Genomic DNA, 26,114 nt, shown 5'->3' on the forward strand with positions numbered 1-26,114 from the left:
TGGAGTGCAGTGGTGCAATCTTGGCTCACCACAATCTCTGCCTCCCAGGTTCAAGCGATTCTCCTGCCTTAGCCTCCTGAGTAGCTGGGATTACAGGCAGGCATCACCACACCTGGCTAATTTTGTATTTTTAGTAGACGGGTTTTCTCCATGTTGGTCAGGCTGGTCTCAAACTCCCGACCTCAGGTGATCTGCCCGCCTTGGCCTGCCAAAGTGCTAGGATTACAGGCATGAGCCACCATGCCCAGCCGGCAGGAATATTTTTTAAATGGTGAGATTTTTGTTTATCTCACTTATTTTGGCTCTTCTTTCAGTTTCACATGATTCCTAACGTAAATGCATTTGGAATTTCTTATGGTGTTTCTGAGACCAGGCTGATGAAACAAATCCTTACAAGGTTGCATCCACCAAGGTTTCTTTGACCAAAAAGAATTATCTAAAGCAATCATGAAAATCCTAGAAAAGATCCTAATTATAACCATGCCTTTCAGAGATCCTTTAGGCCTGTGACATCAAAGTGCAATTGTTCAGCTCACCTACCTTTGACCAAAAGAATTATCTGAAGCAATCCTGAAAATTCTAGAAAAGATTCAAATCAAGCCTCTCACAGTTCCTTTAGGCCTGTAACATCTAAATGCAATGTTTGGCTCACCTACCTTTGGAAATGCAATGCTCTTTGAGACTTGAACAGTGAGGCTGAGGAGTCATGACACTGGACAATAAGTTTTGATCCTGAATTTTAATAGAATAATTGCCAAGAATTTTGGGGTCCACCAACAATGGGCATATGCCTGGAAAGAGATCTAAGACAGAGCTTTCCTACCCCAAGGAAAATTCACCCAACTGAGAGATTAATTATTAACTAGAAGGCACTTGTTCTTCCTAAGTCCAAGGAAAAATTTCTTCCTTTGAAAACTCCTCTCGTATCATCCCAGAAGTAAAAGTTGACTCACTTGTGCAATTTAGTGAAGATCAAGTGTAAAGAGAATAAGAAAAAAATGAGAAAGAGGTTGATTCAGAAAGAGAGAGAGAGAGAGAAAGGCAGTGGAGGAGGGAAACAGAGAGGAAGGAAAAGGAAGAAAGAAGAAAAAAGAAAGGAAAGGAGGGAAGGAAGGAGAGAAGGAGAGAGGAACACAGTCATTTTAACTCCTTTGAGTAAACCATTACCAAGACAATACAATGAGATGTTTCCAGGTCTGTAACTCACCATCATCAATTGTACTAAGTAAGTAACAGTAGGACTATGTAATTTATTATTTAGCTTTTTTCTTCTTCTTCTTTTTTTTTTTCTGCCCAGGCTAGAGTACAGTGATGTGATCTCTGCTCACTGCAACCTCCACCTTCCGGGTTCAAGTGATTCTTTTGCCTCGGCTTCCAGAGTAGCTGAGACTACAGGCACATGCCACCATGGATGCCGAATCTTCTGTATTTTTAGCAGAGACAGGGTTTCACCATGTTGGCCAAGCTGGTCTCGAACCCCTGACCTCAGGTGATCTGCCCACCTTGGCCTCCCAAACTGTTGGGATTACAGGCATGAGGAACCGTGCCTGGACTTTCTTTTTGTTCCTAGTAAACTTCCGTTGCTTTTTTAAAAAAAGACAATCATTTCTTATCTTTCCCTTAAGGAGAATTGAATTTTTGTTCAGGATTATGTCATTAGTATTGTTACAGGATCATCTCCATGGTATCGGCTGCTATTACCGTGAGTACTGGAGTTCTATTTGTTTCCAGAAAAAAAGACAAATGACCATTCTCAACCACTGTATTTGCATAACCATATAAGATTGGTGCATTTTCATACACAAAAGAACAATTTCATCTAGCGTTAAAGAAATAAAATCAGTCAAATTCTGAGGACACATTTTTTTCCATTTTTTCAATAGATAACATTTTTGCTATATTAGCGAAGACATAATGACTCCCCTAAGTAGCTAATAATGCTGAAAGTTTCTAATCAATGATTTGGGTTACACAGAAGTCACGGAGTGGCTTTTTTTTTTTTTAAATACACCAAAGTATGCCCATTGCAAACTCTAATTTCTGGAAAAGACTTTTTTTTTTTTTAAATAACACATGTGCTATTTGAGATAAACTGGCACCTGATTTCAAAGAGGCAGTTTTGCCAGGACTATATTAACCATTTCCAGCATTCTGAACACTTTGTTTGAGGCTCCCATCACACATCAAGGTGAACATAGTAAGATGCCCTTGTGTCCTACACTAAATGTAAATTTTTTCCTGAATTTGAATTTTTATATATTTTTTGAAATTGTTAGACTGTGAGTAATCCAATTAATTATAATTGGCTATGACTTCTAAACAGTAATCATGCACACTCAGGAATTCTTTTTTTTTTTTTTGGAGATGGAGTCTTGCTCTGTCGCCGAGGCTGGAGTGCAGTGGCGCAATCTCGGCTCACTGCAAGCTCCGCCTCCCGGGTTCACGCCATTCTCCTGCCTCAGCCTCCCGAGTAGCTGGGACTACAGGCACCCGCCACCACGCCTGGCTAATTTTTTGTATTTTTAGTAGAGATGGGGTTTCACTGTGGTCTCGATCTCCTGACCTCGTGATCTGCCCACCTCGGCCTCCCAAAGTGCTGGGATTACAAGCGTGAGCCACCACGCCCGGCCAGGAACTCTTACAGTATTTGACAATGTAGTCTAGAGATTATTTCAAAATTTAATGGAATTGTTTTAATACTAAGTTTAACAATTATGTTGAACTATGTCACACTTTTTTACGGATTTAAACATTAATGTGAATGTGGCAGTTTTGGAATTTTGGTGCTGTGATTTTTTAAAAATATTAAATATTTTATAGATCTCTGAAAAGCTGGTAGACCTAGGCATGGTGACTATGGAGATGAAAAGATAAAACTAATCTGATAACTGCTGTGATCATTTTGTGACTGTGGAGAAAGGAAAGAAAATCAACAGGATGCAAGAATCTATCTTGGGAGTAGCTTCTCTCTCTCTCTCTCTCTCTCTCCACTCCCCCATCCCCACCCCTCAGCTTTCCAAGAAGTTTTCCTCTGGGGAGACAGCTGAGATTTGCATAGCTGTGAATGATGCCCAGTATCCTGCAGCCATGGATTGAGGTCCTAGTGTTATTTCGGACAGAAGGGTTAGATAGTAAAACTATTGATGTTGGAATAATTGATGATTCTTTTGGGGAATACTAGAATTCTGCTGAAGAGCTAAAACCCAGAGAAAGTAAGGTGGCAATGTAGTGGCAGCTCATGATCCCATGTACTCATTATATTCCTTGTCTTCCATCTTTTACGTACAGAGCATATAAATCATATTACTTAAAACACAGGGATGCCCAAGATGCTGCAATGCATAGCTGGTTTCATCCAAAGCAACATAGTGCAGTGAAGCATTAATCTTTTTTTATTTGACAGCCTCTTTCATAATAATATATACTTTCTAAAACACCTTGGGATATTCATCACTTTAGCTGAAAATGAAAATGTGCTTTTATTTTTAAAAAATACTTTTTTTCACATTAAAAGTGAATTAAAGTGTATATGAAAAAACAACATAGTTTCCACTTAACAAGTAAATCATGCTGCTTAATTATTTTAAAAATCATTACATAAGGAAAATCCATCAGCTTCAATATAAACTCAAAAAGTCGTATCATAGTTGTAAAGGATCAAATGCATATTACCATGGAGACAGAAATTTCACTTTGTTTTACGGCATCAAAAATACAATACAGAAACAAACAAAATCCTTTTGTCAGCTGACATTATAAATGAATGCATGACAAATCACTTGACGTATTTAAAAATATATTATATTTTGCTTCTAAATAACAAAATCATAAAAAGGAAATGCCAAGGTTATATTTTGTAGATAACCCACCTTGTGATGTGGCAGCTCTTTACTCCTAATAAGTGAAAATCAAAACTGGATATAATAGTAATGGTATTTCCCCTTTATACCATTGAATTTTGTACTTTGTTGAAGAGCAAACATTTTGAAAGAGAGTGTGACCAGTTATAACATTGATGGTCCTCATTACTATGTTCTATTTCAATGGCCATGTTTCTTATACTTTTGCCTTGAGCCAACTGACAATTATGGATATAAACTAAGCAATGTCTGGCTATGAACAAGCCTAATCTAAGACTGTACACACTCAAATCCTCCATGGCAGAGAACTTCAACCTGATCTCCAGTAGTGGTTATGCTTGTTCACTTTATAGCAGAAGTTCTAGGGGTCTCTAAGATGCTTTGGGGGACAGAGCATAAGGTCAGAACTATTTCATAAAAATATTAAGATGTTATTTGCTTTTTGACTGTATTGACGAATGTACTGAAAGTCTCAAAGCAATGGACAAATCTGCTGTCACTTTCACACATCAAAGGAGCAGCACTAAGCTATACTAGTAAGTATTTGTTTTCTACTAACACATAGACGAATATTTGGCAGATTTTCTTTTTTGAAAATGAATGGAGTGAGTCTATTTCTTCAAAGAAGGCAACTGACAGCATTTGTTGACAATAATAAATTTGAGCTTTCAAGCAAAATTAAAATTTTGGAGAAGGTTTACCCATCACTGTGAGCTTGAGATTATCCTAACACTTAAAGGCTGTTTTTATGAGATCACTAGTGATATTAACAAATGTGATATACTGATTTTTATAACAAAATGTGTCAACACATGGAAGATTCACATGACGTAATGAACTGCTATTTTCTAAATGCACGATGTTATAAATCATAATGGGTGAAACACTGCATTTTACAGTTCAAGATAGAGCAATAGATTTAAATGTAAGACAGCATGATGAGTTTATTGATATACAGCTAACATTGCAACTAACCTTTAAGAAACTACTAATCATTTAATTTTGGAATGGTGTTAAAAAAGAATATCCACAATTATATAAACAAGCTATTTAAGTATTTCTCACTTTTCAACTACACATCTGTATAAGGAGAGATTTTCTTGATATATTTAACGAAAGCAAGATATTACAATAGATTGAATACAAAAAAGATAAGAAATGCTGTCTATGTTCTATTGAGTCAGACGTTAAAAAGATTCTCACAAATGTAAAACAAGTTCAACCTGCTCGCCATTTGTTACAGTTTTAGAAAATAGTTATTTTTTGAGAAAAATGTTATTTATGTTAATATACTATGGGTTTGTTAAATTTTTAATTACTAGATATTTTAAGTTTCCAATTTTAATTTGTAATATGATAAATGTTATTATACTTAATTCTCATAAAGGAAAGTCTTTGGGGCCCTCAATAATTTTAAGAACAAAAGGTGTCCTGAGGCCAGAGTTTGAGAATCATTGCTTTACACAGTCTGACCCCAAAGAGCTCTATTAAAAAGGTAATTTTTTATACAATTAATTTGCCACTTGTGTATTTTAAAACAAACAATAAAACATAGGAAAATGCCATGTTTAAGCACAAGGAACATGAGAAATCCTTTGAAAATTTCAAGGGATTTGGGAACCACCAGTTAGGAAATGCTTTCCTGGAAAAATCTGTGACAAAATCCAAGAAACACTGTTCTCTGCCCATGAGACCTGAGGGAAGTTATACAAACTCTTGGGGGATTTTTTATCATCTATAACAAGAAGCAAATTCAAAGGTTCTACTTATTGATTCTTTGATGCTAGTAAATGAAATTTGTTAAAATAATTGAATGACCTCGAAGATACTCTTGATTAATCGTGAGCTAGTTTATTAAGGTCATTTCTTTTACTCCTCTTTTCTGGTCAGCATTTTTGTTTTTGTTTGTGTATTTGTTTTTTAGTAACAATGTTGATAGAATTATGCGTAACTCAAGTTTGCTATTTGTTCAAATGTTCTAATGCTGTTGATAAAAGTTTTGGTAGTAAATTGTTTTTAAACACCCATACGAATTTATTTAAAAATACACATTTAGGAGGGGTAATGGTCATCTGTCATTTTTCTCTGTATAAAATCCATTTCCTCTTTTTCTGGAATAGTAATTTGATTTTTCTTCAGAGAACAGTATCACCAGTTATCTTAGTTCTTATGGTTCTGTAGTAAGAACTGACTTCAACTCTAGCTCCAGAAGTGGCCACATGACTCAAGTCTGTCCAATCAATCATTCTATCCCCTTGGTCTCATTGACTGGTACGGGGATGGACATATGACCCAAGTCTGTCAATGAGAGTGGCTTTCACACTTCTGCTGGAGCTTTTGGGAAAGAGGTATATCTTTTCACAAGGTCTGCTAAACTTTCATCACTTCCTAGCTGAACGACCAGGAGAAATTTGCTTGACCTCTCTAGACTTGTTTGTTCATAGGTAAAATGGGAGAAATAAAGGGACCTAGTTCACAGGATTGCTGTAAGAATTAAATAAAATAATACATGTTAATATTTTTCCAAGGCAAAAAGCATGTACTAAAATCTCAAGAAATGCTAGTAGTTTTTATTATTCGGGGGTCAATCTGATCTTTTAGCTTCCCTGCTTATAATAAATTACACACCATTTCCACACAATGGTACACACAGCTCAGCTTATACAACCAGCCTCATCAGGAGCCTTGTTCCCAGCACGCTGCACCAGGTTATCCTAAGCTCCCTGCCTTCTCTTACTGTAGGATTTTAATCACGCTACTTCACTCCGCCCGGTACACTTGGTCCTTCCTTCCCTTTCTTCCTCTACTAAACTCCATGCTCTTTGAAAGCAGGAACCATGTCTGTCTCTTTCCTCAGTATAGTTCCCTGCGTAACATGATAACTGATCCTTGATAAGGACTCATTAAGCATTTACTGATTGAATTATTCTAAATAATATTTTAAAGAACAAGGCCACTCTAAAAGATGATTTGCATGTTTCACATGGATAAAAAGCCATGTTTCTCCATCTGTTCACCTTCCCCATGTTTCCAGGAAAAAAGAATCTAAAATACATTGACTAGTTTTCTTTATTTTTTGAGATGGAGTCTCGCTCTGTAGCCCAGGCCGGAATCCAGTGGCGTGATCTTGGCTCACTGCAACCTCTGCTCCCGGATCCTGGTTCAAGCAATTCTCCTGCCTCAGCCTCCTGAGTAGCTGGGATTACAGGCACGTGCCACCATGCCCAGCTAATTTTTGTATTTTTAGCCGAGACGGGGTTTCACCATGTTGGCCAGGCTGGTCTTGAACTCCTGACCTCGTGATCCACCCACCTCGGCCTCCCAAAGTGCTGGGATTACAGATGTGAGCCACCGCACCTGGCCTACATGATGAGTTTTCAACTAAGTACTTTATAACCTTAACAACAACAACAAAAAAGTGTGTGTGTGTGTGTGTGTGTGTGTGTGTGTGTGTGTGTGTGTGTGGTGTGTGTGTGTGTGTGTGTGTGTGTGTGTGTGTGTGTGTGTGTGTGTGTGTTTGAGGGATTGCAGTTCCTGTGTTGGACAGTAGATGGCAATAAACATATTATTTGATACGTATTCTGGGCCGATTACAAAACTTCCAGAACTAGTCTCTGTAAACGCCTAGCATAATTCAAGACAGAGTCTTCTATTTTATAATGTCTTTGTGGCTTTTGCAGAAACAGAAAGGGCATTCTTTGTGAACACTGTTGGTGCAGCATCTCCACAGGGCCTTTCCAAAGGAAGCTAACAGCTGTGGTCCAGGAGCAATGTCAGGGTGGACTCCCCCCGGAGAGGGCACAGGGTGAAGCCACTACCCTGCAGTGACAGACACCTGTCACTGATGCTACACTCAAAACTGGAGTCAGCACACTGCCATTGTGGTTCTCAAGCACAATTAATCTTGTATTGAGAGGCAAGGCAAGAAAAGGCACCTTCTGCATTATCCCAATTGTTTCCACCTAATTGTTTTCCCCAATAGAATCAGATAATAGTTGGAATTCAGAATTTCTCTACTGAGAATGAAATTACTATCAAGTTGTATTTTTTTCTAGCAGTGTTCAGGGTGTCTATATAGTATACAGTATCATATTGTATGCATGAGTTTAGCAGAAACCAAGTTAAAGGGGAAATATGTGTGTATGAATATAATGCATATATAAAATATGATAATAGGTAATTAGCTGACTTTGCAAATCTAATCATATGAAACTTATGTTTAAAACCCGTAAGTAGCCTCATGGCTTTATATATGTACACACACTTCAGTTAATATCACCAAATTCCTTCACTCTAGGCTGGTCCCATAACTTTAGCTAACCACCTTCCTAGAAAAAAAAAAAAACGGGAATAAGAACACAAAGGGTTTGACGAAATTTCACAAAGCAGCAAAGACTAGGACTAGTTCCCCGTTATACTGAATCAGAGGCACTAAGGCCCCCTTGCTGTATAAAACCAACTGAGATCACAGGCATAAATAAGCTCCTTGAAGGCAGGGGTCATCCTTTTGTCACCTCGTAGTGTTCTCACTGAGTGAGTAAATGACTGGACCAAAGAAAGACAAACATACATCATGTTGCTGATTTTTGAAAAAAACAACAAAAACACATGTGTAACATGGCTGCTCAGGTGCTCAATAATTAGTTTTTATAGATACCAACATCAGTGAAAAATACCTCTCTATTAGGTATAGGAAAGGTGAAATCTCATGGGTTAGAGAGCGAAGATAACAGTTCTCCTTTGGATTAATAAGGCAGGTTATTTGGGGCAGCCTGTTCATGTTGATCTCCATAAATCTGTTTCCCTTCGTTTAGGATAGATGATCATAAATTAGCTGACTCTGTATATGTGATCACATAAGCCCTGGGTTAAAAATCCATAAATGGCTTCCTGTCACTTTCAGGTAAGACCTGAGTCATGGATGTGGCTGGCTCACCCTCACCCTTGTCAGGTTCTCAGCTTCTTCTCTGCCCTCCTTTTAGCTCTCAATTATGTGGGTCATGGCGTCACAGGGTTCTGGCATCTCCTACGTCCTCTTCCTTGATTGCTTTTCTTCCTAATTCACCTTGAGAGCTCAGTCCCCAGGTTATTAGGATGCATTGAAACACACTCTAAAGGAAGAGCCCTGTCACTCTCCTTTCATCACCGATTGTAATTACAGTTTTAAACTTCTGTCATTTCTGTAATGGCTTTCTCCCTCACTGGCATGTACTCAATGGTTGGTAATTTTATATTGAATAAAATAGATGAAATAAATGAAAGAATAAGTGAATGTGAATAAATGAATAAACCTGGGAGCACGGAGGTGGAAATAGAGAAACCCAGCCTAACTAAATCATGGGAAGAGGGCTGTAGTAGGAGTTAGAAACCCAGAGTTCATTCCTTTATTTGAATCTACTACTTATCAGTGAATCTGGGCAATTGACTTGATTTCTCTTGAGCCTCAGTTTTATCACCAAAAAAAAAAAGGAAAGAAAAAAATGTCAGATAATGATACCAGCCCACTGATGCACACGTTTTTGTGAAGTACAAATGAGATGGTACACATAAAGGCATTTGAAAAGCTCTGGTATAATAAAAATAAGACATTATTTTAAACAGGTCACAGATAACCCACAAAGGTAATAAACTTAAATTCCACAACTCAGGTTACATATAATCTGCAATAACCTTAGAGCAATTTTTAAAAATTATACCAGAGTCTGTTCTCTTTAAACTTGTCAATTTAACTGTTTGAACATACAGGATCTTATATGCATCAGAAAATGGTATTATTTTTTTCTCCCCAGAAGCCAGAGCTATACCAACCTGTTCTGGGGGAGCGAAGGTCTTTCTTGTGCTTTAGAGAAACTCTCTACTGAGTTCCAGGACTTTTTTTTTTTTTCACTTTGATGATTAAACATCTTTCAGTTTCTTTTAGTTACAAAAAGTCTTATTGAAGTAATAACTTAAGTGCCCAGTTACTTACATTAATCAAAACTGTGAACATTATCTCAAGGAAACACTTCTCCCTTGGCCCACTTTGGGCCAGCTCCTGGCAAACAGAAGAGATGGCCTCTGTCTTGGCCTCCTCTCCCTGTTGTTCCATCTCTGTTCCCAACTTGGTCCCCACAATGCCTGCTCTCATCTGGGCAGAAACAGGAGAGCAGGAGAGATGGGGAAAGGAAAGGTTCTTCGAGGGCCTGGCACGGGCTAGTGTCTCTCACCCTCTGGCTGGGGAAGGTGTTTGACACTGAAGCTATGTCTTCTCGGGGTGCTTTCCAGTGTCCCTGAAGGCCTCCTCTGATTGATTGACCATCTCTCACCTGGAGACATCATGGCTGTTTGCTCTATGTCTTTCCTGGGTAACTGGGTATCCTGTAGGGCACTTTGAAACACATCCTGAGAGTCCTGGCTGCTCCAGGCACTCTCATGATCTAGGCCACCTCCAGACTTCCTCTCCAGGACCAAATCTGGTCCATAGAAAACACACTTTATACACATCTTTAACCCACCATCGGCGGCCGAACAGTTACTTGCTAAGCAACTTTCTGTGTGGTCACAGACCATTCACCCAGTCTCTTGTGCTTTTTCCTTCCGCTCTGTCCCTCAAACTGTTAGAAACAATACCAAGTTTTCTAAGTGGTTCCATTAAAGTCTCTCTCATTTGACTTTCCACTAGGGGAGACACTTCTCACCCCTCTTCTATTGGATGGACACTCATCTCTCTGTCTCTCTCTCTCTCACCCCCCTCTCACACCACACACACACACACACACACAGTCTATTTAAAATTCTCTCTAATATCTAGAGTCTATTTAAAATTCTCTCTAATATCTAGTCTCTGTCTCTCTCAGCCTCTAATCACTTTCCTAGGCTAGAAATGAGAGTTCAGTTAAGGACAACAATATTCATTTGGATCATCTCCTTTGCAAGCTCTGCTTCTGCAGTCAAGCTTTTCGCCTTGGAATGTGAGAGTAATTATCTTCTATTATTTTGTAATTAGCCTTTTGCATTTTCTACCCTGTTTATTTACATTCAAACTCTAGAAAGATAGGCTTTGACCATTTAAAATGGTTAACTCCCTCCCAGTTCTCCTTTTCTGGTTGTTTCTCAAAGCCATACTACCAGTATCAGGAGACATCCTGAAATAAAACTTTCTCTGATAAACACGCATTCTAGCCTGCAGAAGTCACAGTTTTCCACAGAGAAATAAAAGTGGGAGTCTTGGGGATACAGCTTACAGTACCCTCCAAGGCCCCTCCAAATGAGAATTCTGTTACACATTTGCTCCTCGAATTTAGAAAGAGAGAGTTAAACTGCAGTGTGAGAAAACAGTGAACAGAACCAGGCAGCAGAACCTGGCAAATGTTCCCTGGGGAAGTCACCAAGCACCCAATTAGAACTGGAAAGGAGAGCAGATGTGAAGAATTGTCTTCTGATGCATGATCTGACTGCACAGAATGGCAGCCTTGAGGGTCGTAGCTCTGGAAGTTCACAATACTCAGTCCCTAAACTATGAAAACACGATGGTTTAACACAATAAATACTTCCTAAAGTGAGATGGTGAAGGAAAAGGCAAGCGAGTAGAGTTTCATTTTTTACTTTAACTTTTTGTTAATGAGCATACTCTACTTTACCTGTTATTATACTACTATACTATTACCTAATAATAATAAAGCAATAAAGCATTTTCACTTGGAAGAAAAATAGCAAAATACAAACAGATCAAGGTATCTGTGTCATGCCACACCCAAACTCAGTGTCTTAAAATGACACTCATTTAGTTTTGCTCATGAGACTGTGGGTCTTCTGGGTGATTTTTCTGGTCTCAGCCAGGCTCACTCATGCATCTCTAGTCAAATGTGGGTCAAATAGATGGTTCTGCTATTCCATGCTGTGCTTTCTCACATTTTGGGGGTTCTCCTCTATTGTATTTTATCCTCCAACAGGCTAGCCCAGGCAAGTTCACATGGTGGTGGCAGGGTTGGAAAAGAGCCATGAAAGCATTCACACCTCACGAGGCCAAGGCCCAGAATTGACATGCAGTCACTTCCATCTCACTCTACTGGTCAATGCAAGACTCAAGGCCAGTCCAGATTCAAGGGATGGGAAATTGACTTTACTTCTTGATAAAGAGCTATGAAAGCACATTACCAAGGGCATGAATATAGGGAGAGGGGAATAATTAGGACCATTAGGAGAAACCTTGGCATCCTGAAGGAGCTGGGCCACATGAAGAAATGAAAGAAAGAAAAGAAGACATAGCTTAGAAATTACGTAGATATATTAAAAAGTTGAATATTAACCAGATTCTAAAGGCAAAGTTTTTATCCACACTCCTGAGTGAGCTGCAGGAAAAACTGTCATCTCTTATTTGCCTGGTTCCTACTCATGATGCTATCAAATTTAGTGTCACATTCTCCGGGAAGCTTGTTTGAATGGCCTTCCCTTTAGCCAGTTGTGCTTGGCTTACTTATAACATTCTTTGGAATAATCGGTTGTTTTATTTTCTGCTTTAACTGCTAGAATATGAGTCCAGGGTATATTATATATATTCCTGTCCTCCCCACCCCCTGCACAACACAAAGTAGATGTTGAAGAAATTTTAGTTAGAAAATAAACACAAAGGGAATAAATGACTAAAGGAATAGATGAATGAATCTCAAGCTGGATATTTATTAGAGAAGATGTTCACATCTGCAGATGTCAATATTTTCTTGTGATTCCCACATCCTTGACAACCTGGTTTTAAATCCTATTCATTGCTTCTAAGCAGAATGGCAGCATTGTGAGAGATTAGGATTACTTCTTTGATAACTGTGTACAATGCAGCAACCAAGTCTTAAGGCCTGCCCCTCACTCTTCCTCCAAATTCCATCTATAAATGCAGACTCAAGGAAATCCAAAAAGGGTCATCATGCTGACCACAAATCTTTGTTGAAAAATGCACAAGTCAATGAAGCATACATTGTTGCACTAATAGTGGCTTCATAACCACTTATGTTTTGCTAAAGAAATGTCTTTTCATATTTGTAATGTGCTGATCTTTCAAAAGAAAACATCTAGTCTTGGTCCTAGAAAAAGACAGGTATTTTTCCAGTAAAATTGAATGGGAACAGAATAAACGTTTGTCTACTAGCTATTGTAAACCGGCTTTGTACCAAGCATTTCCATGCATTTTTTAATTTAATCCTCATCATAACCTACACAGTGAGATTTACTTGATCTCTCCTGTAAAGATAGAGAAAGTGGGTCACAGCAATGTTTTGTTATTTCATCAAATAATTGACACCAAAATATTAATTTATTAATATGGCTGCCAAGTGTGATTTACTTACACACTAAAAAAAGAAAACTATGTCGATTTATTATGGTCTACCAGGAAGGACCGTCATGAGTACTGTTCTGCAGCTCGCAGTCCTGCTGCCCAATTCTGCATGGTTTGCCTGTTTGTCACTTCTCTAAACTTGTGTGCATGGGAGTCTTCTTGGATATGAAGGCTGAAGCATAAATGGCTTTGAGTTATTGCTGTCAGGAAGTTTATCAGCAAAGTTAGCCAGTCATTTCAGTGTTATCAAGTAAAGTACAGGAAATATGTTTTAGAAGTTTTAAGAGAAAATCATCTTTCTTATAAATCAACTGATAAAATTTCAGTATTCAAAGACTGTGCTTTTGAGTTCAATTGCAGTTCCATTCCTGAATCTCATCTCTGTTGCTTATTGTAAATGGCCCCCATTTTGCCACATCTTCCCTGGTGTCCACTTTTGAGCCTTTGAATAACCCCTTAAGGTTTTTGTGACCTCTTCAATCTTTAATGTAGTGACCAGAAGATGAATTATGGCTGCAAATGTCTTATGAACCACTGTTTGGGTGTGTAAAGTGTCATGTTGGAGCTAGAGCTCTCACTGTCTTCAACAAAATAGGATCAGGATTTAAATCCAGATTTGCAGGTTGTGTAACCATTTGGTGCTCAACCACTACATTATACCTTATGCATGCATTTATAATTAGTATAGAATTTACAAGCACGGTGTGTAAGAAATGGCATTTTTTTTGTTTTCTTTAAATGAAATTAAATCCGCATCTGTTTTTCACTTTTCTGAACTTGTGTGTACAAGACTCCTCTTGGATATGAAGGACTGAATCATAAATGATGATGGAAAATGTTTCCCTACAATGGGTCATGAAGTCCCAGAACTGTTCTGCAGAGCAGAATATATAATATGGTCCTCCTAGTCTTTAGCTCATACTGGTTGTCACATGGGATGTCTACTGGGCAAGCACAAAGAGCCCCTTGAAGTACAGAATTCCATATTTTGAAGGTTAGAACCATATGGTGCATAAGGCCCAGCCTATGCAAACTTTACCCCACCCAACTTCTCTACCAGTTAGAGGTCATGCCATTTTGCAAGGGTGCTATGAAGGATTAGGCTGCTGGTCCTCACTATTCATGGAATTCTAAACCTCTGTTCCTCTTTTAGTGCTAAGGAATTCCCCCTTCCTTCCCTGACCATCAAAGGCTGCATGTCTCTCTCTCATCAGTGTTGCTATTGCTAGCATTTCCTTGTCTAGGAGCAGCAGCCTCTGGAAAATAAAAGCCAGGAGGACAAGGTATCTACTGGGACCTGCTGCTTCCGGTAGAAAGCAGCTTCTCTGTGCCACAGGGTCAAATCCATGCTTCCACCTAATGGTCATCGCTTGATTTTACAAACCAGAAAATGCAAGTGTGTGGTCTTCGGGTCTTACCCAGCTAAAAGAAGTGAATTATTCTACTCAATGTTTTCTAAAAATTGAACTACATTTAAAAGTTGGGAGATTTCACATAATAGCAATTAAATCTGGGAACCCTGGGTGAGCATTTCTCATGGCAGCATCAGCTGGCACTGAGTAGCTTTTGTCCACTTGGGGTGCCCCTATGCTTTCCAGGTCACCTGCATTTCCATCATTGAGTCCTGAGGCGCATCAGCTTGCAATAGATTTTCCTTGTAATGGAGAAATATTTCTCCTTAGCAATGCTTCTAACAAATGTGGGAATATAGAACTGAGAACAAAAGGGCTTCAAGTTTCAAGAAAAGTGGGAAAAAACATTTTCCTTTGTGGGAGTGAAGTACATTTCTATGTCCTTCATGTATAGGCAAAATACATGAAGGAAGGCATCTTTCCTGCTTCGCTTGCTAATGATACCTGTCTGTCCTGAAGGCATCTCAATTAGCATCTCATCTTAGACCTTTTCAGAACAGCAGAAGAACAGAAAGTTGAACACACAGAAGCCAAGAGTTTTATAATATAGCTGATCCTTCCCTTTATAGGGTTTTCATTTTTGTTTAGATTTAAATGTTGCACTATAAACCCTGTGTGCCTATATATGTCTGTGTGCACGTGTGGGTATGATATCACTTTGTTCATAAGCCAAGGGCTGAGTTTACTTCCAAAAACACCTCTGTCAGGGTGGCCTGGCAGGGCCAAGCCAGGGCAGGTGTGTCTCTTCACCTTTTTCATCCCATGTGAAATATGCTCTTTCCACTCAATTGATAATTATAATGATTTTTAAGAAGATCTAGAATAATCCTGATGTAAGACTCCATGTCTTCCGTTAATCTCTCCATCATTTTTCAAGCCTACACTAATTAATTGTTCTCTGATTTTAAATGTATAGTAAGCAGTAGATAATAATGAAAATAATACATTTAATTGTAACCTAATTAATTTGTGTTCAATAGTTCTGTGTCATAAAGAAACATAGTAAAATCTTTGAGGGCCAGAGATTGTATATTACATACCCTATAGCAGGTAGGCGTGTGTGTCCCCAGAAACCATAACAGAGTTGGATACAAGCTGTGTGGAAACTATTTGTTAATGGGTTCAGTGGTTGAAATCTGAGTTTTTGTCAATACCGTATTTACTTGTATAATCTCCTCACACTTTCCTATTATGTTCATGAGCATTTGGGTCTCAGTTCTCCACTGCCTTCAAGAAGCACCCTCTGGGGAATCTCTGATTTACTAAACAACAGTGACTTTAACAAAGTACCCCAGCAACCAGTGTTAATGTTAATTAGAATTGAGATCTCCTGACACATTTGCTTTACTTGAGCAATTCCTTCATTTCTCAAAAGAGCTGTTAAGAACAGCCATTTCAAGTGGCTCAACTACTTTTGGTAAAGCAATAGCCTGTGACTGGTAGAAGTTTGTATGTATATCAGTGTGGAGGGGGGACAGAGAGAAACAGACGAGGAAGCAGAAACTTGACAGAGGAAGGCGGGGTTTATAAGTAGAATCTTCTTTCCTCTCTAGGGTGAGGTATGAAGTTGAGTACCCAGGGACAAGGAGGCAATAATGATGAGGAAGTGTAAAGAGAAGAAGGAGAAACAGTTAATACTGACTCATTGTCTTCTGTTCCAAAACAGAAAGTCTGAAACTCCCTCTTGATGTGTCTACTTGCTTATTTTGGACAAAGACCATCTCACTGATGAATATTCAAGTAGTGCATGGTTTGCTTAAAACACCAAAGGTGGCCAGACAATCCCAGCACTTCGGGAGGCCGCTTAGGCAGGTGGATCACCTGAGGTCAGGAGTTGGAGACTAGCCTGATCAATGTGGTGAAACCCCATCTCTACTAAAAATACGAAAATTAGCCAGGCATGGTGGTGGGTGCCTGTAATCCTAGCTACTTGGGAGGCTAAGGGAGGAGACTCTCTTGAACCCGGGAGGCGGAGGTTTCAGTGAGCTGAGATCATGCCATTGCACTCCAGCCTGGGTGGCAGGGTGAGACTCCAGCCTGGGTGACAGGGTGAGACTCCATCTCAAAAACAGAACAAAACAAAACAAAACACCACCAAAGGTGAGTGTGAATTTCAGATACTCTATACATTTTTGCCATTTTTGGCATTTTCTAGTTCAGAACTGGCACCATTTAAGTTCTTTCTCTTCAGAAAAATAAAAGCTAACAACGCAATATTTTTCCCTTTCTCCTTTTCTTTCCTGAAAAGTAGTAGAAGGGTAGACTAGACGTTCAAGTAATGGTAACATTAATTTGAGTTTCGCTTTCACATAAGCAACTGGCTTGCACTGACATTATATATGTAACTCTACACTTGCCCCTCTGTTTTGCATTTCTTCTAATATGAATACAACCATCTCATTATCTAAAACTTAACAGAATTTATTTCTTCTTCCATCTTTGTCTACCTCCTTCATAATCTAAGATAAAGAATCTGAGGGACTAAAAACATATATGTCATTTCTTCTGGTCAGTAGACAATTTCCTGCTCTACAAACAGCGCTAAAACTCAGGAGGGCAGATTTTACGTGCTGTAAACCGAAAGAGATGCTTTGGGGTTTTGACGTGGAAGAAAGTGAAAGTATGGTATAAATTCTGTTTACACTCTGAATTTATTAGAATATTCATATCAAAGTGTAAAGACACTGTACGGTACATGTTTATCAATTTATATGTAACTAAGTGTTCCAAAAAGTTTGATTATGGACTAGCTAACTGTTTCATTTCTATGTATTTGCCCCCACTTTGAAATGTCTGGATTTCCCCAGGGTGTCATCTGAATTTCCTGCTCTCCTAGTTTATTTTATTTATTTATTTATTTTTTTTTATTATACTTTAGGTTTTAGGGTACATGTGCACAATGTGCAGGTTTGTTACATATGTATCCATGTGCCATGTTGATTTCCTGCACCCATTAGCTCGTCATTTAGCATTAGGTATATCTCCTAATGCTGTCCCCGCCCCCCCCACCCCCCACCCCACAACAGTACCCAGAATGTGATGTTCCCCTTCCTGTGTCCATGAGTTCTCATTGTTCAATTCCCACCTATGAGTGAGAACATGCGGTTTTTGGTTTTTTGTCCTTGCGATAGTTTACTGAGAATGATGTTTTCCAGTTTCATCCATGTCCCTACAAAGGACACGAACTCATCATTTTTTATGGCTGCATAGTATTCCATGGTGTATATGTGCCACGTTTTCTTAATCCAGTCTATCGTTGTTGGACATTTGGGTTGGTTCCAACTCTTTGCTATTGTGAATAGTGCCGCAATAAACATACGTGTGCATGTGTCTTTATAGCAGCATGATTTATACTCCTTTGGGTATATACCCAGTAATGGGATGGCTGGGTCCTGCTCTCCTAGTTTAGACTCATCCAGTCTTACTGTTCTAACCACGCCAAAGGAGTCTAGTCTCAGTTTCAAACCCACTAAATCTCTTTAGCTACAGATCTATAATCTGAACAATCTACTGGTTTTTCAATTTGATGTCCCAGAGCATTTCTAACTTAACATAGGCAAACTGTTAAGTCCTGACTTTCCCTCATAAACCTTGCTCCGTATCTCACATTGACTGTCTCTATCTCAGTAAATGACTTCCCAATCACCAAGTTTAAAGCCACAGAGTCATCATTGGGTGTTCCATGATGTAAACTGAATTACATTATCCCTATCCTTAAAACAACAGTAAATAACTACAAAAATATCCAAATATCCACCACATAAACTTAAAAACCTAATTACAAGATGGCAGACACCATCTACTGCTTATGCAACATCATTCCCCTTTTTACTTTTATCCCTGCTAATAGGCTTTTGATTTCATTTCCAGATGGAAGGCAAAGGACCTTTGCTTTAGGGGAAAAGGGGTTCTCTACAAGCCCATGGAAATCCGATTCTCCTTCACTCAGATATTGGACCAGACAAGATGTTTCCCACTTCTGACCAATTAGATGAAATGGAGAATCTTTGAGGTATGATGCCCAGAACTGTGTAGTCCATCAGCTTTGTCATCATAAAAACAATCATCAAGGGTAGCAGAACAGAAGAATTGAAGGATACAAAGTTCCTGGGTCCTTGACATCCCTGAACAGCTGCAAAACACCTGGAACTGCCTACCTTGAGGCTTGATGCTAAGGGTGCGAACAAAGGCTATTATTGCTTAAGCCTCTGGTAATTTATACTTCATAGCTGAAAGGCTTTCTAATTAACAACAAGACCCTTCAGGACTTTTGCTATCTTGTCACCACCTACCTTTGCAGTTTCTTCAATTTTCCCTAATCCTTTATACCAAACACTTTTTGTTCCATCCCATAGACTTTTAGGTTTTTATCCAGAAGGCTGACTTTTTTCTTCATCTTCCTGGTGAGCAACTCTTTGTTTCAAGTTCTAGCTCACATATAACTTCTTTAAGCAAATATTATTTATCTACCAAAAGCTCCCGACTATTGCTGCTAAAATCACACTGTCCCAGGAAGAACTAACTGATTTCTCTTCAGCTGTGATTTGGATATGGCTTGTTCTCACCAAAATTCATGTTGAAATCTCATCCCCAATGCAGCAGTGTTGGGAGGTGGGGCCTAGTGGGAGGGGTCTGGGTCATGAGGGTGAATCTTCATGAATGGCTTGCTGCTGTTCTTGAGGTAGTAAGTGAGTTCTCACTTTGGTGAGACTAGACTGGTTCTTGAGAGAGTGGGTTCCCATAAAGCCAGATGCCCGTTGAGTTTTGCCTCTTCATACATATCTACTTCCCCTTTGAACTTCCACCATGTTTTGAACCAGCACAGAAGCCCCAACCTCATGGTGAGCAGAAGCCAGCTCCATGCTTCTTGAACTTCCCAGCCTGCAGAACCATGAGCCAAATACACCTCTTTTCTTAATAAATTACCCAGCCTCGTGTACCCAGAAACACAAGACATCTTCTGTTTCCCATAGTATTCATATTTTTATATAATACATGTGATTTTATGTGTCAGCTTGACTGGGTTAAGGAATGCCCAGATAGCTAGTAAAACATTTCTGGGTGTATATGTGAGGGTATTTCTGGAAGAGATTCGTGTCTGAATCACTAGGCTAAGTAAAGAAAATCACCCTCACCTAGGTAGGTGGGCATCATCCAATGTGTTGAGGATTTGAATAGAATGGAACAGAGAATGAAGAGCAAATCTACTCTCTCTTCTTCAGCTGGGACATCTGTCTTCTCTTGCACTCTGCATTCTAGCTTTTGGGATTTTTGACTCCAATTGGGACTTACACCATTGACTCCCCTAGTTCTCAGGCCTTTGAGCTTGGACTAGAACTCTGCCTTTCCTGGGCCTACAGCTTGCAGAAAGCAGATAATGAGACTTTTCTGCCTCCATAATTATGTGAACTAATCCCTCATAATAAATCTCTTTATATATTTAAATCTATATATCCTATTGGTTCTGTTTCTCTAGAGAATCCTGACTGAAACACATAGTATACTGCAGTTATCTATTTGTCTGTCTTGCTCTAGAGTTTGAGCACTTAAATGTAAGGTTATCTTTTTTGTCATTGTACTCTCAGATCATAGAACTGTGGCTATAACATAATAGAAACCCAGAGAATGCTTCTGATTTTTATAAAATATATATCTACCGACAATAGAAGTATATATTGTTCACATATTTTCAATAGAACTGGTACAAATTTTGATAATTCTTTAAAACTACTAATAAGCCCCAAACTAATCATAAGACTCAATCAAATAGTGAAGTCAAAGTTTTTTGGGGAAGTGACTTTTTTCCCATAAAAACACTATTTGTGAGCCAGGCACAGTGGCTCAAGCCTGTAATCCCAGCACTTTGGGAGGCTGAGGTGAGTGTATTTCCTGAGGTCAGGAGTTCGAGACCAGCCTGGCCAACAGAGTGAAACCCTGTCTCTACTAAAAATACAAAAAATTAGCTGGGCATGGTGGTGGGCACCTGTAAGCCCAGCTACTAGGGAGGCTGAGGCAGGAGAATCACTTGAACCCAGGAGCTGGAGGTTGCAGTGAGCCAAGGTCGCACCATTGCACTCCAGCCTGGGCAACAAGAGTGAAACTCTGTCTCAAAAAAAAAAAAAAAAAAAAAAAAACTATTTGTTCTCTATGTTTCTTTTTCTTTGTTACAAAATGCACACCTATAGCAATTTATACTTTACGATCAAAAATATACTTTGAAATTTCTGTTAAATTCATATGGTATTCCTTTGGCCAAATTTTAACTCATGCTTTAGAGTTGGTTATCCATATATGTGCTATGGCTCTACCACCAAAGCTTCAAGTTACACGTTAAGCCTGAGGAAGCTAGTATTTTGCTCCTGCCTGGGTATTGTTCCAGGAATATCCCTCAGCAATTGCAGAGACCCTCATCCTATTCCAATTTTACCTTGTGCACGACTGTCTGAGAGACCACAAGCTAAATTCATGTAAATTGCTTTCTAAGATGAGCATCAGAGCTGAAAAGAATATTAACGGATTAGTCTTTTCTTTGGAGCTCTAACACTCTTAAGAAATAGAAACCTGAAACTACAGGAGGTTCCTTGATTATTTGTTGTTTATTTCAATTGACAACTCTCTGTGAGTCCAACACATAGATTAATAAATTCAAAGCAAACATATGCTGTTTTTTAAAAAGTTGATGTTTAATAATATCTACCTATTAATCGTGTAAAATTGCATTGCAGATTTTAATTTTAACTCGTGACATTTAAAGGTACATTAGATTAAAACTTTTATATTTCCTTTGACTTAGATTTGGGAATTTAGTGCCACTCCCAATGCCCAGTTATCATCTTCAGCTCACCGTTTCAGATGCCTCCTAATATTGACTTTCTTTACTGCTTTCAGATTATCTTTGTTACATTTCTGTTCTCAATGTTACTTTTGTTCATTTTTTATCAGTTGCGTAAAATATTTTTTGAAGCAAAGGAAGCATAAATTCTAAATTACTCAAACTTCACAAGTTAAAACTGCTTTAGATGAGGCCTCTAGATATTTTTGAAGAAGTTTAGTATAAAACTTTTAAGTTTTCAAGGCTGCTGTCTTGCATAGCTCCAAGAAGCACCATTTAGGTATCTTTTATCTCTGTAAATAGTTGTATTTTCAAGTGGTACAATATATTGTTATGTCCCTTTACATAATCTATGTGAATGGCTACTTGTGTTGCCTCTCTGTGTAGAGACAGAGATATTTGTTGTGAAAATTTTGTAAGTGATACTGCATGAAAGTAGTTTCTAGAGACAGGAGGAATTACCATCTGTGAGATCATAATCTGCCTTACCTGAACTGTGGTTTCCTGCTAACAAGGTGGGGCTCACAGAGCATCTTCCCAGTCGACTGGTGACCACAGGTGGCCCTGGTGTTCCATCCCATTCCTGAGCTTTGACTGGCTCTCTGGAGGAAGATGCCCCATGATGGCCTCTTTCCTTGTTGTCCAACTTTGGTAATGGCTCCGTGCTGTGGCTTCGGACTTTCAGTTCCTCTGTTGATTCTGTGTAGTAACCAGAATTATATTCTGTTAAACAAGAGTAAAGTTCTTCCTAAATTACTTTCAAAAAATTAGTGTGATTTTCTAAAATTGTCTCAATATGTTGTTGGAAACTCAGACTTGGAGACTACAACATTTAAATATAACAGAAACATAGACTCCAGGGGGCCTTTTTTCTGAGTTGTGTAGGCTAGTATCTCTGGGAAATACAATTTTCTTTTTGGAAAAAGAGTACCTCGACGAACCTTTAGTAACTCTTCCCTTGTGCTCGTCTCTGAGTACACTTATTTAAGAGTACTTCACACTCACTCTCTTCACTTTCTAATCTTCACAAAAATTCAGCCAAACCATGCTATCAAATCTGCTCCTGATAACATACCTAGTGCCTTTTATTTGGCAAATGTATAGGCCTTTTTTTTCAGCCATTTGACAATTATTTGATTGCTCACTCATTTATATCTTCAATTCTCTTGGCTTTGCTGATGATCCATCCTCCTGTGTTGTGTTCTATATCTAACACCTTTCCTTTGTCATTTATATCATCTCATCCTCCATGCATCCCTGGCACATTGGTTGTTTCCGAGATGCTAGCTTAGCCACTGTGCTTCTTCTGCTACATATATTCTTTCTGATTTTTGTCCTCAAGGATTCAGCTAGCAATCATCTAATTGTTAGTGATTTCTAACTATTTTATCAGATGCCTGGACCATTCTTTTTATCTGTAGATTCGTTTATCCAACTGCGTGCTAGGTGAATCCATCTGGAGTCCCTGTATGAACATTTCAGATACTGAACTGATAATTTCTTATTAAACTACTGGTTCTTTCTGTCCAACCAACTATCCAAGCTAGAAGCTTGTCTCTCCTTTTCTTTAAGTGATAATCCCCAAATCTATCAGTCAGAAGATTCTACAGATTTTATTTCTGGGTGTCTTGCTCTCGCTTCTCTTCCACTTTGTTTCATGTCTACCTCAACTGCTCTGGTTCAGCTCTAATCCTCTCACTTGAATTACTGCAACTTGTCTCTGACTCTATCCTTGACTCCTCAAAGTATAAGCTCCTTATACTGCCAAAACGATCTATTGAAAATGCAAATCTGATCATAATGTAACCCTGAATAAAATCATTCCAGAAGCCTCCTGTTGCCCATAGAATGTCTAAGCTCTTTAATATCATCAGCAAGAATCTCCACCTTCTTGCTCTTTCCTTCCCCTCTAGCTTTGTCATTCCCTGTTAACCTCCCTGTATTACATTGGTTGTAGGTTCTTCCTCCCCACTCCACCCCCAATAAAAACAATGCTGTTTTCTACAGCTATTACCACCCCTCCTTTGAATGCCCTTATGTCTTGTCTTTCTTTGCTTAACTAACTCTACTCACTCCTCGTAACTCAATTTAAGTATCCTCTGAAGCCCTCCCACCCATTCACCACTCTTGCAGTGTCATGGTCATCCCTGCACTGACCTTGCTTTATAGTTCTATGTATCTGCTCTTCCCAAAAGGCCTTGAGTTATTTTAAGGCAGGTATTGAGGTTTTGTTTGTTTTGCATTTTTTAAAAAGTGGTTGACTCCACCACCTATCATATTGCTCAATGAATTTCTAATTTAATTAATTTATTTATATTGCAGATTTCTCAGCTCTTCATACATCTTTCTAATCTGTGTAGGAAATATAACATTCCTGATGGAACTAGAAAATCAAGTGATAATAAGTATGTTAATGGAGCTAATAGTATTTTCAAAAATCTGATTATCTAATAACCACAAGTTGTAAAATTCACCAGGTTAGCAGTTTAATTCAAATAAGGAATTTTTTTTAGAAAATCTCAGAAATGATTCAAAAAATCTGAATTTATTTTATTTTATTTTTTTTTTTTACACTTGGGTTAAAATCCTTATCAACTTTCAGCAGTGTGATAACACAAATGTCACACTTTGGTTCACCATTATCTGAATCTGTGGGACACAGATAGAACAGGCTGTCATATATTGAGCAATCCGGGTCAGGAATGTCAGAGGCCTCAGCTTTGCAACTGTGGCTGTGACCCATGTCACCTCTTGGGGAGCCTCATTTTTCTTACCTACAAAGCAAAGAAAATACCAGCTCTACCTAACTTCCTTGATTTTATTTTAAAAATCTAATAATATTCTACAGTTGAAAATATTTTGAAAACTAAAACGTGCCCGACACATATAAAGTAGTATTCAGTTAAATATAGTCATTTGGCCTTTATTAGTTTATTTAATTTTTCTACATTAGATAATTACTAAGTCTTATACAAATGGAAAATTGCCAAATCACATTTAGAAATAGAATTCTAGCCTATTATCTACAGTAACTAGCTTGGGAAGTCAACCTATGAGGTACCAGTCACACTTGTAGGGAGTAGACCTGTCTCTAGGAAATAATCCTAAAAGCTAAACAACCACCCATGTAAAAATTGGCCTCAAACAGTCGAGACTTGAGTAATAACTTAGCTTCCCCAATTTTTGGCCCAGTATCCAACTTAGGAACAACTGAGGAAAAGTAAATATACACCTTTAACCAATCACATAGAATGCCCCATTTCTAGTGCACACACCTGCCCCTTCCCCAAGTTAATAGTCCCCTGTCAAGGTACACTTGAAGCCTTTTCATTGTTGTTGATAAATGAAAAACTTTACACAAACTTAATTTAGCAGAGTTTATTTGAGAAAAAGAAATGATTTGTGAATTGGGCAGCACCCTGAACAAGTAAAGGCTCACAGTATTTGTAGAAAGAATAAAGAAATAACATATAGAAATACCCTGATTGATTACAGGCCAGCTTTCACCTTATTTGGACACGTTTTGACAGTTTGCAGTCTGTGATTGGCTGAAAAGTTGGCTGCTATGATTGGCCAAGACTCAGCTACTTGTTATAATAATATACTGTTATGATAGGTTGTAGTTTATTTACATACTAAGTTAGGTTGCAATTCATTACATATGGAGGCAGCTTTAGGCCAAATTTAATTGAACATTTTTCCCCCATAAAGCCTTCCTACTGCTCTGCCTGCCTCTGAGTCTTTGCCAAATGCAAGCTCTGAATAAATAGCCTTTGCCTGTCTCTTTTGTTTGATCTTCATTTATTTCCATATTGCTATAGTCTCTTCCAGCTCTAAGATGCTATCCAGTTGTGTAAACACATGTCACGAAAAACATTATATGAGATTAACTTAAATCAGGAGGGTAGTTCCAATACAATCTCAGAAAGATTTCAGGTTTTTAAATGGGCCTGTGTATAAACTTGTTTTAGTTAAAATGAAATCAAGTATATGAAGTCTAAATTTTTTTTGGAATGAACATGTTTCAGAGATTTATTAATCATTAATGATGAAACAAGTAGGATGGTAAAGCTGGTCCAAAGAATATTTGGAGGACTTAAGTATTTATAGACATTTTTTAAAAGAATGTTCGAATAAAATTGCTAAGTTAGAAATAAAACTGGTTGTGGCTAGGCATCGTGGCTGAAGCCTGTAATCCCAGCACTTTGGGAGGCAAAGGCAGGCGGATCATCTCAGGTCAGAATATCAAGACCAGCCTGGCCTGGCCAACAAGGTGAAACCCCATCGCTACTAAAAACACAAAAATTAGTCGGGCGTAGTGGCGGGTGTCTGTAATCCCAGCTACTTGGGAGGCTAAGGCATAAGAATCACTTGAACCCGGGAGGTGGAGGTTGCAGTGATCCAAGATCGAGCCACTGCACTCAAGCCTGGGCAACAGAGCGAGACTTTGTCTAAAAAAAAAAAAAAAGAAAGAGAAGAAATAAAATTGGTTAATGTCCTTAAAGTAATACAATTACAACCTTTAGAGTCATCTTTCTACCAAATATAAAGAATTTGCATCTCTAGTCGGGGGCAGGAAGAGGGCATTTGGATGGTAATCAGCGCTCTGCAGAAAAAATAAAGCATGGAAAAATAATTGAAAGTAGGGGTCAGGTTCAATGCCTCACACCTGTGATCCCAGCACTTTGGGAGGCCAAAAC

At 38.6% G+C, this 26,114-nt stretch overlaps 1 protein-coding gene across 8 annotated transcripts in view; it reads right to left on the minus strand.

Moving 5' to 3' along the window:
* NYAP2 (neuronal tyrosine-phosphorylated phosphoinositide-3-kinase adaptor 2) overlaps positions 1 to 26,114 on the minus strand; it is a 335,656-nt gene that overhangs the window by 79,002 nt on the left and 230,540 nt on the right. For all 8 annotated transcript variants that reach the window (XM_058437901.1, XM_032754219.2, XM_032754214.2 and 5 more), the window contains one exon: positions 21,904 to 22,113. In XM_058437901.1, the coding sequence (XP_058293884.1) occupies positions 21,904 to 22,113 (210 nt within the window). The remainder of the gene's footprint in view (positions 1 to 21,903; positions 22,114 to 26,114) is intronic.

This window comes from Hylobates moloch, unplaced genomic scaffold, assembly GCF_009828535.3.
Source record: "Hylobates moloch isolate HMO894 unplaced genomic scaffold, HMol_V3 SCAFFOLD_1, whole genome shotgun sequence".
NCBI classification, from domain to species: Eukaryota; Metazoa; Chordata; class Mammalia; order Primates; family Hylobatidae; genus Hylobates; species Hylobates moloch.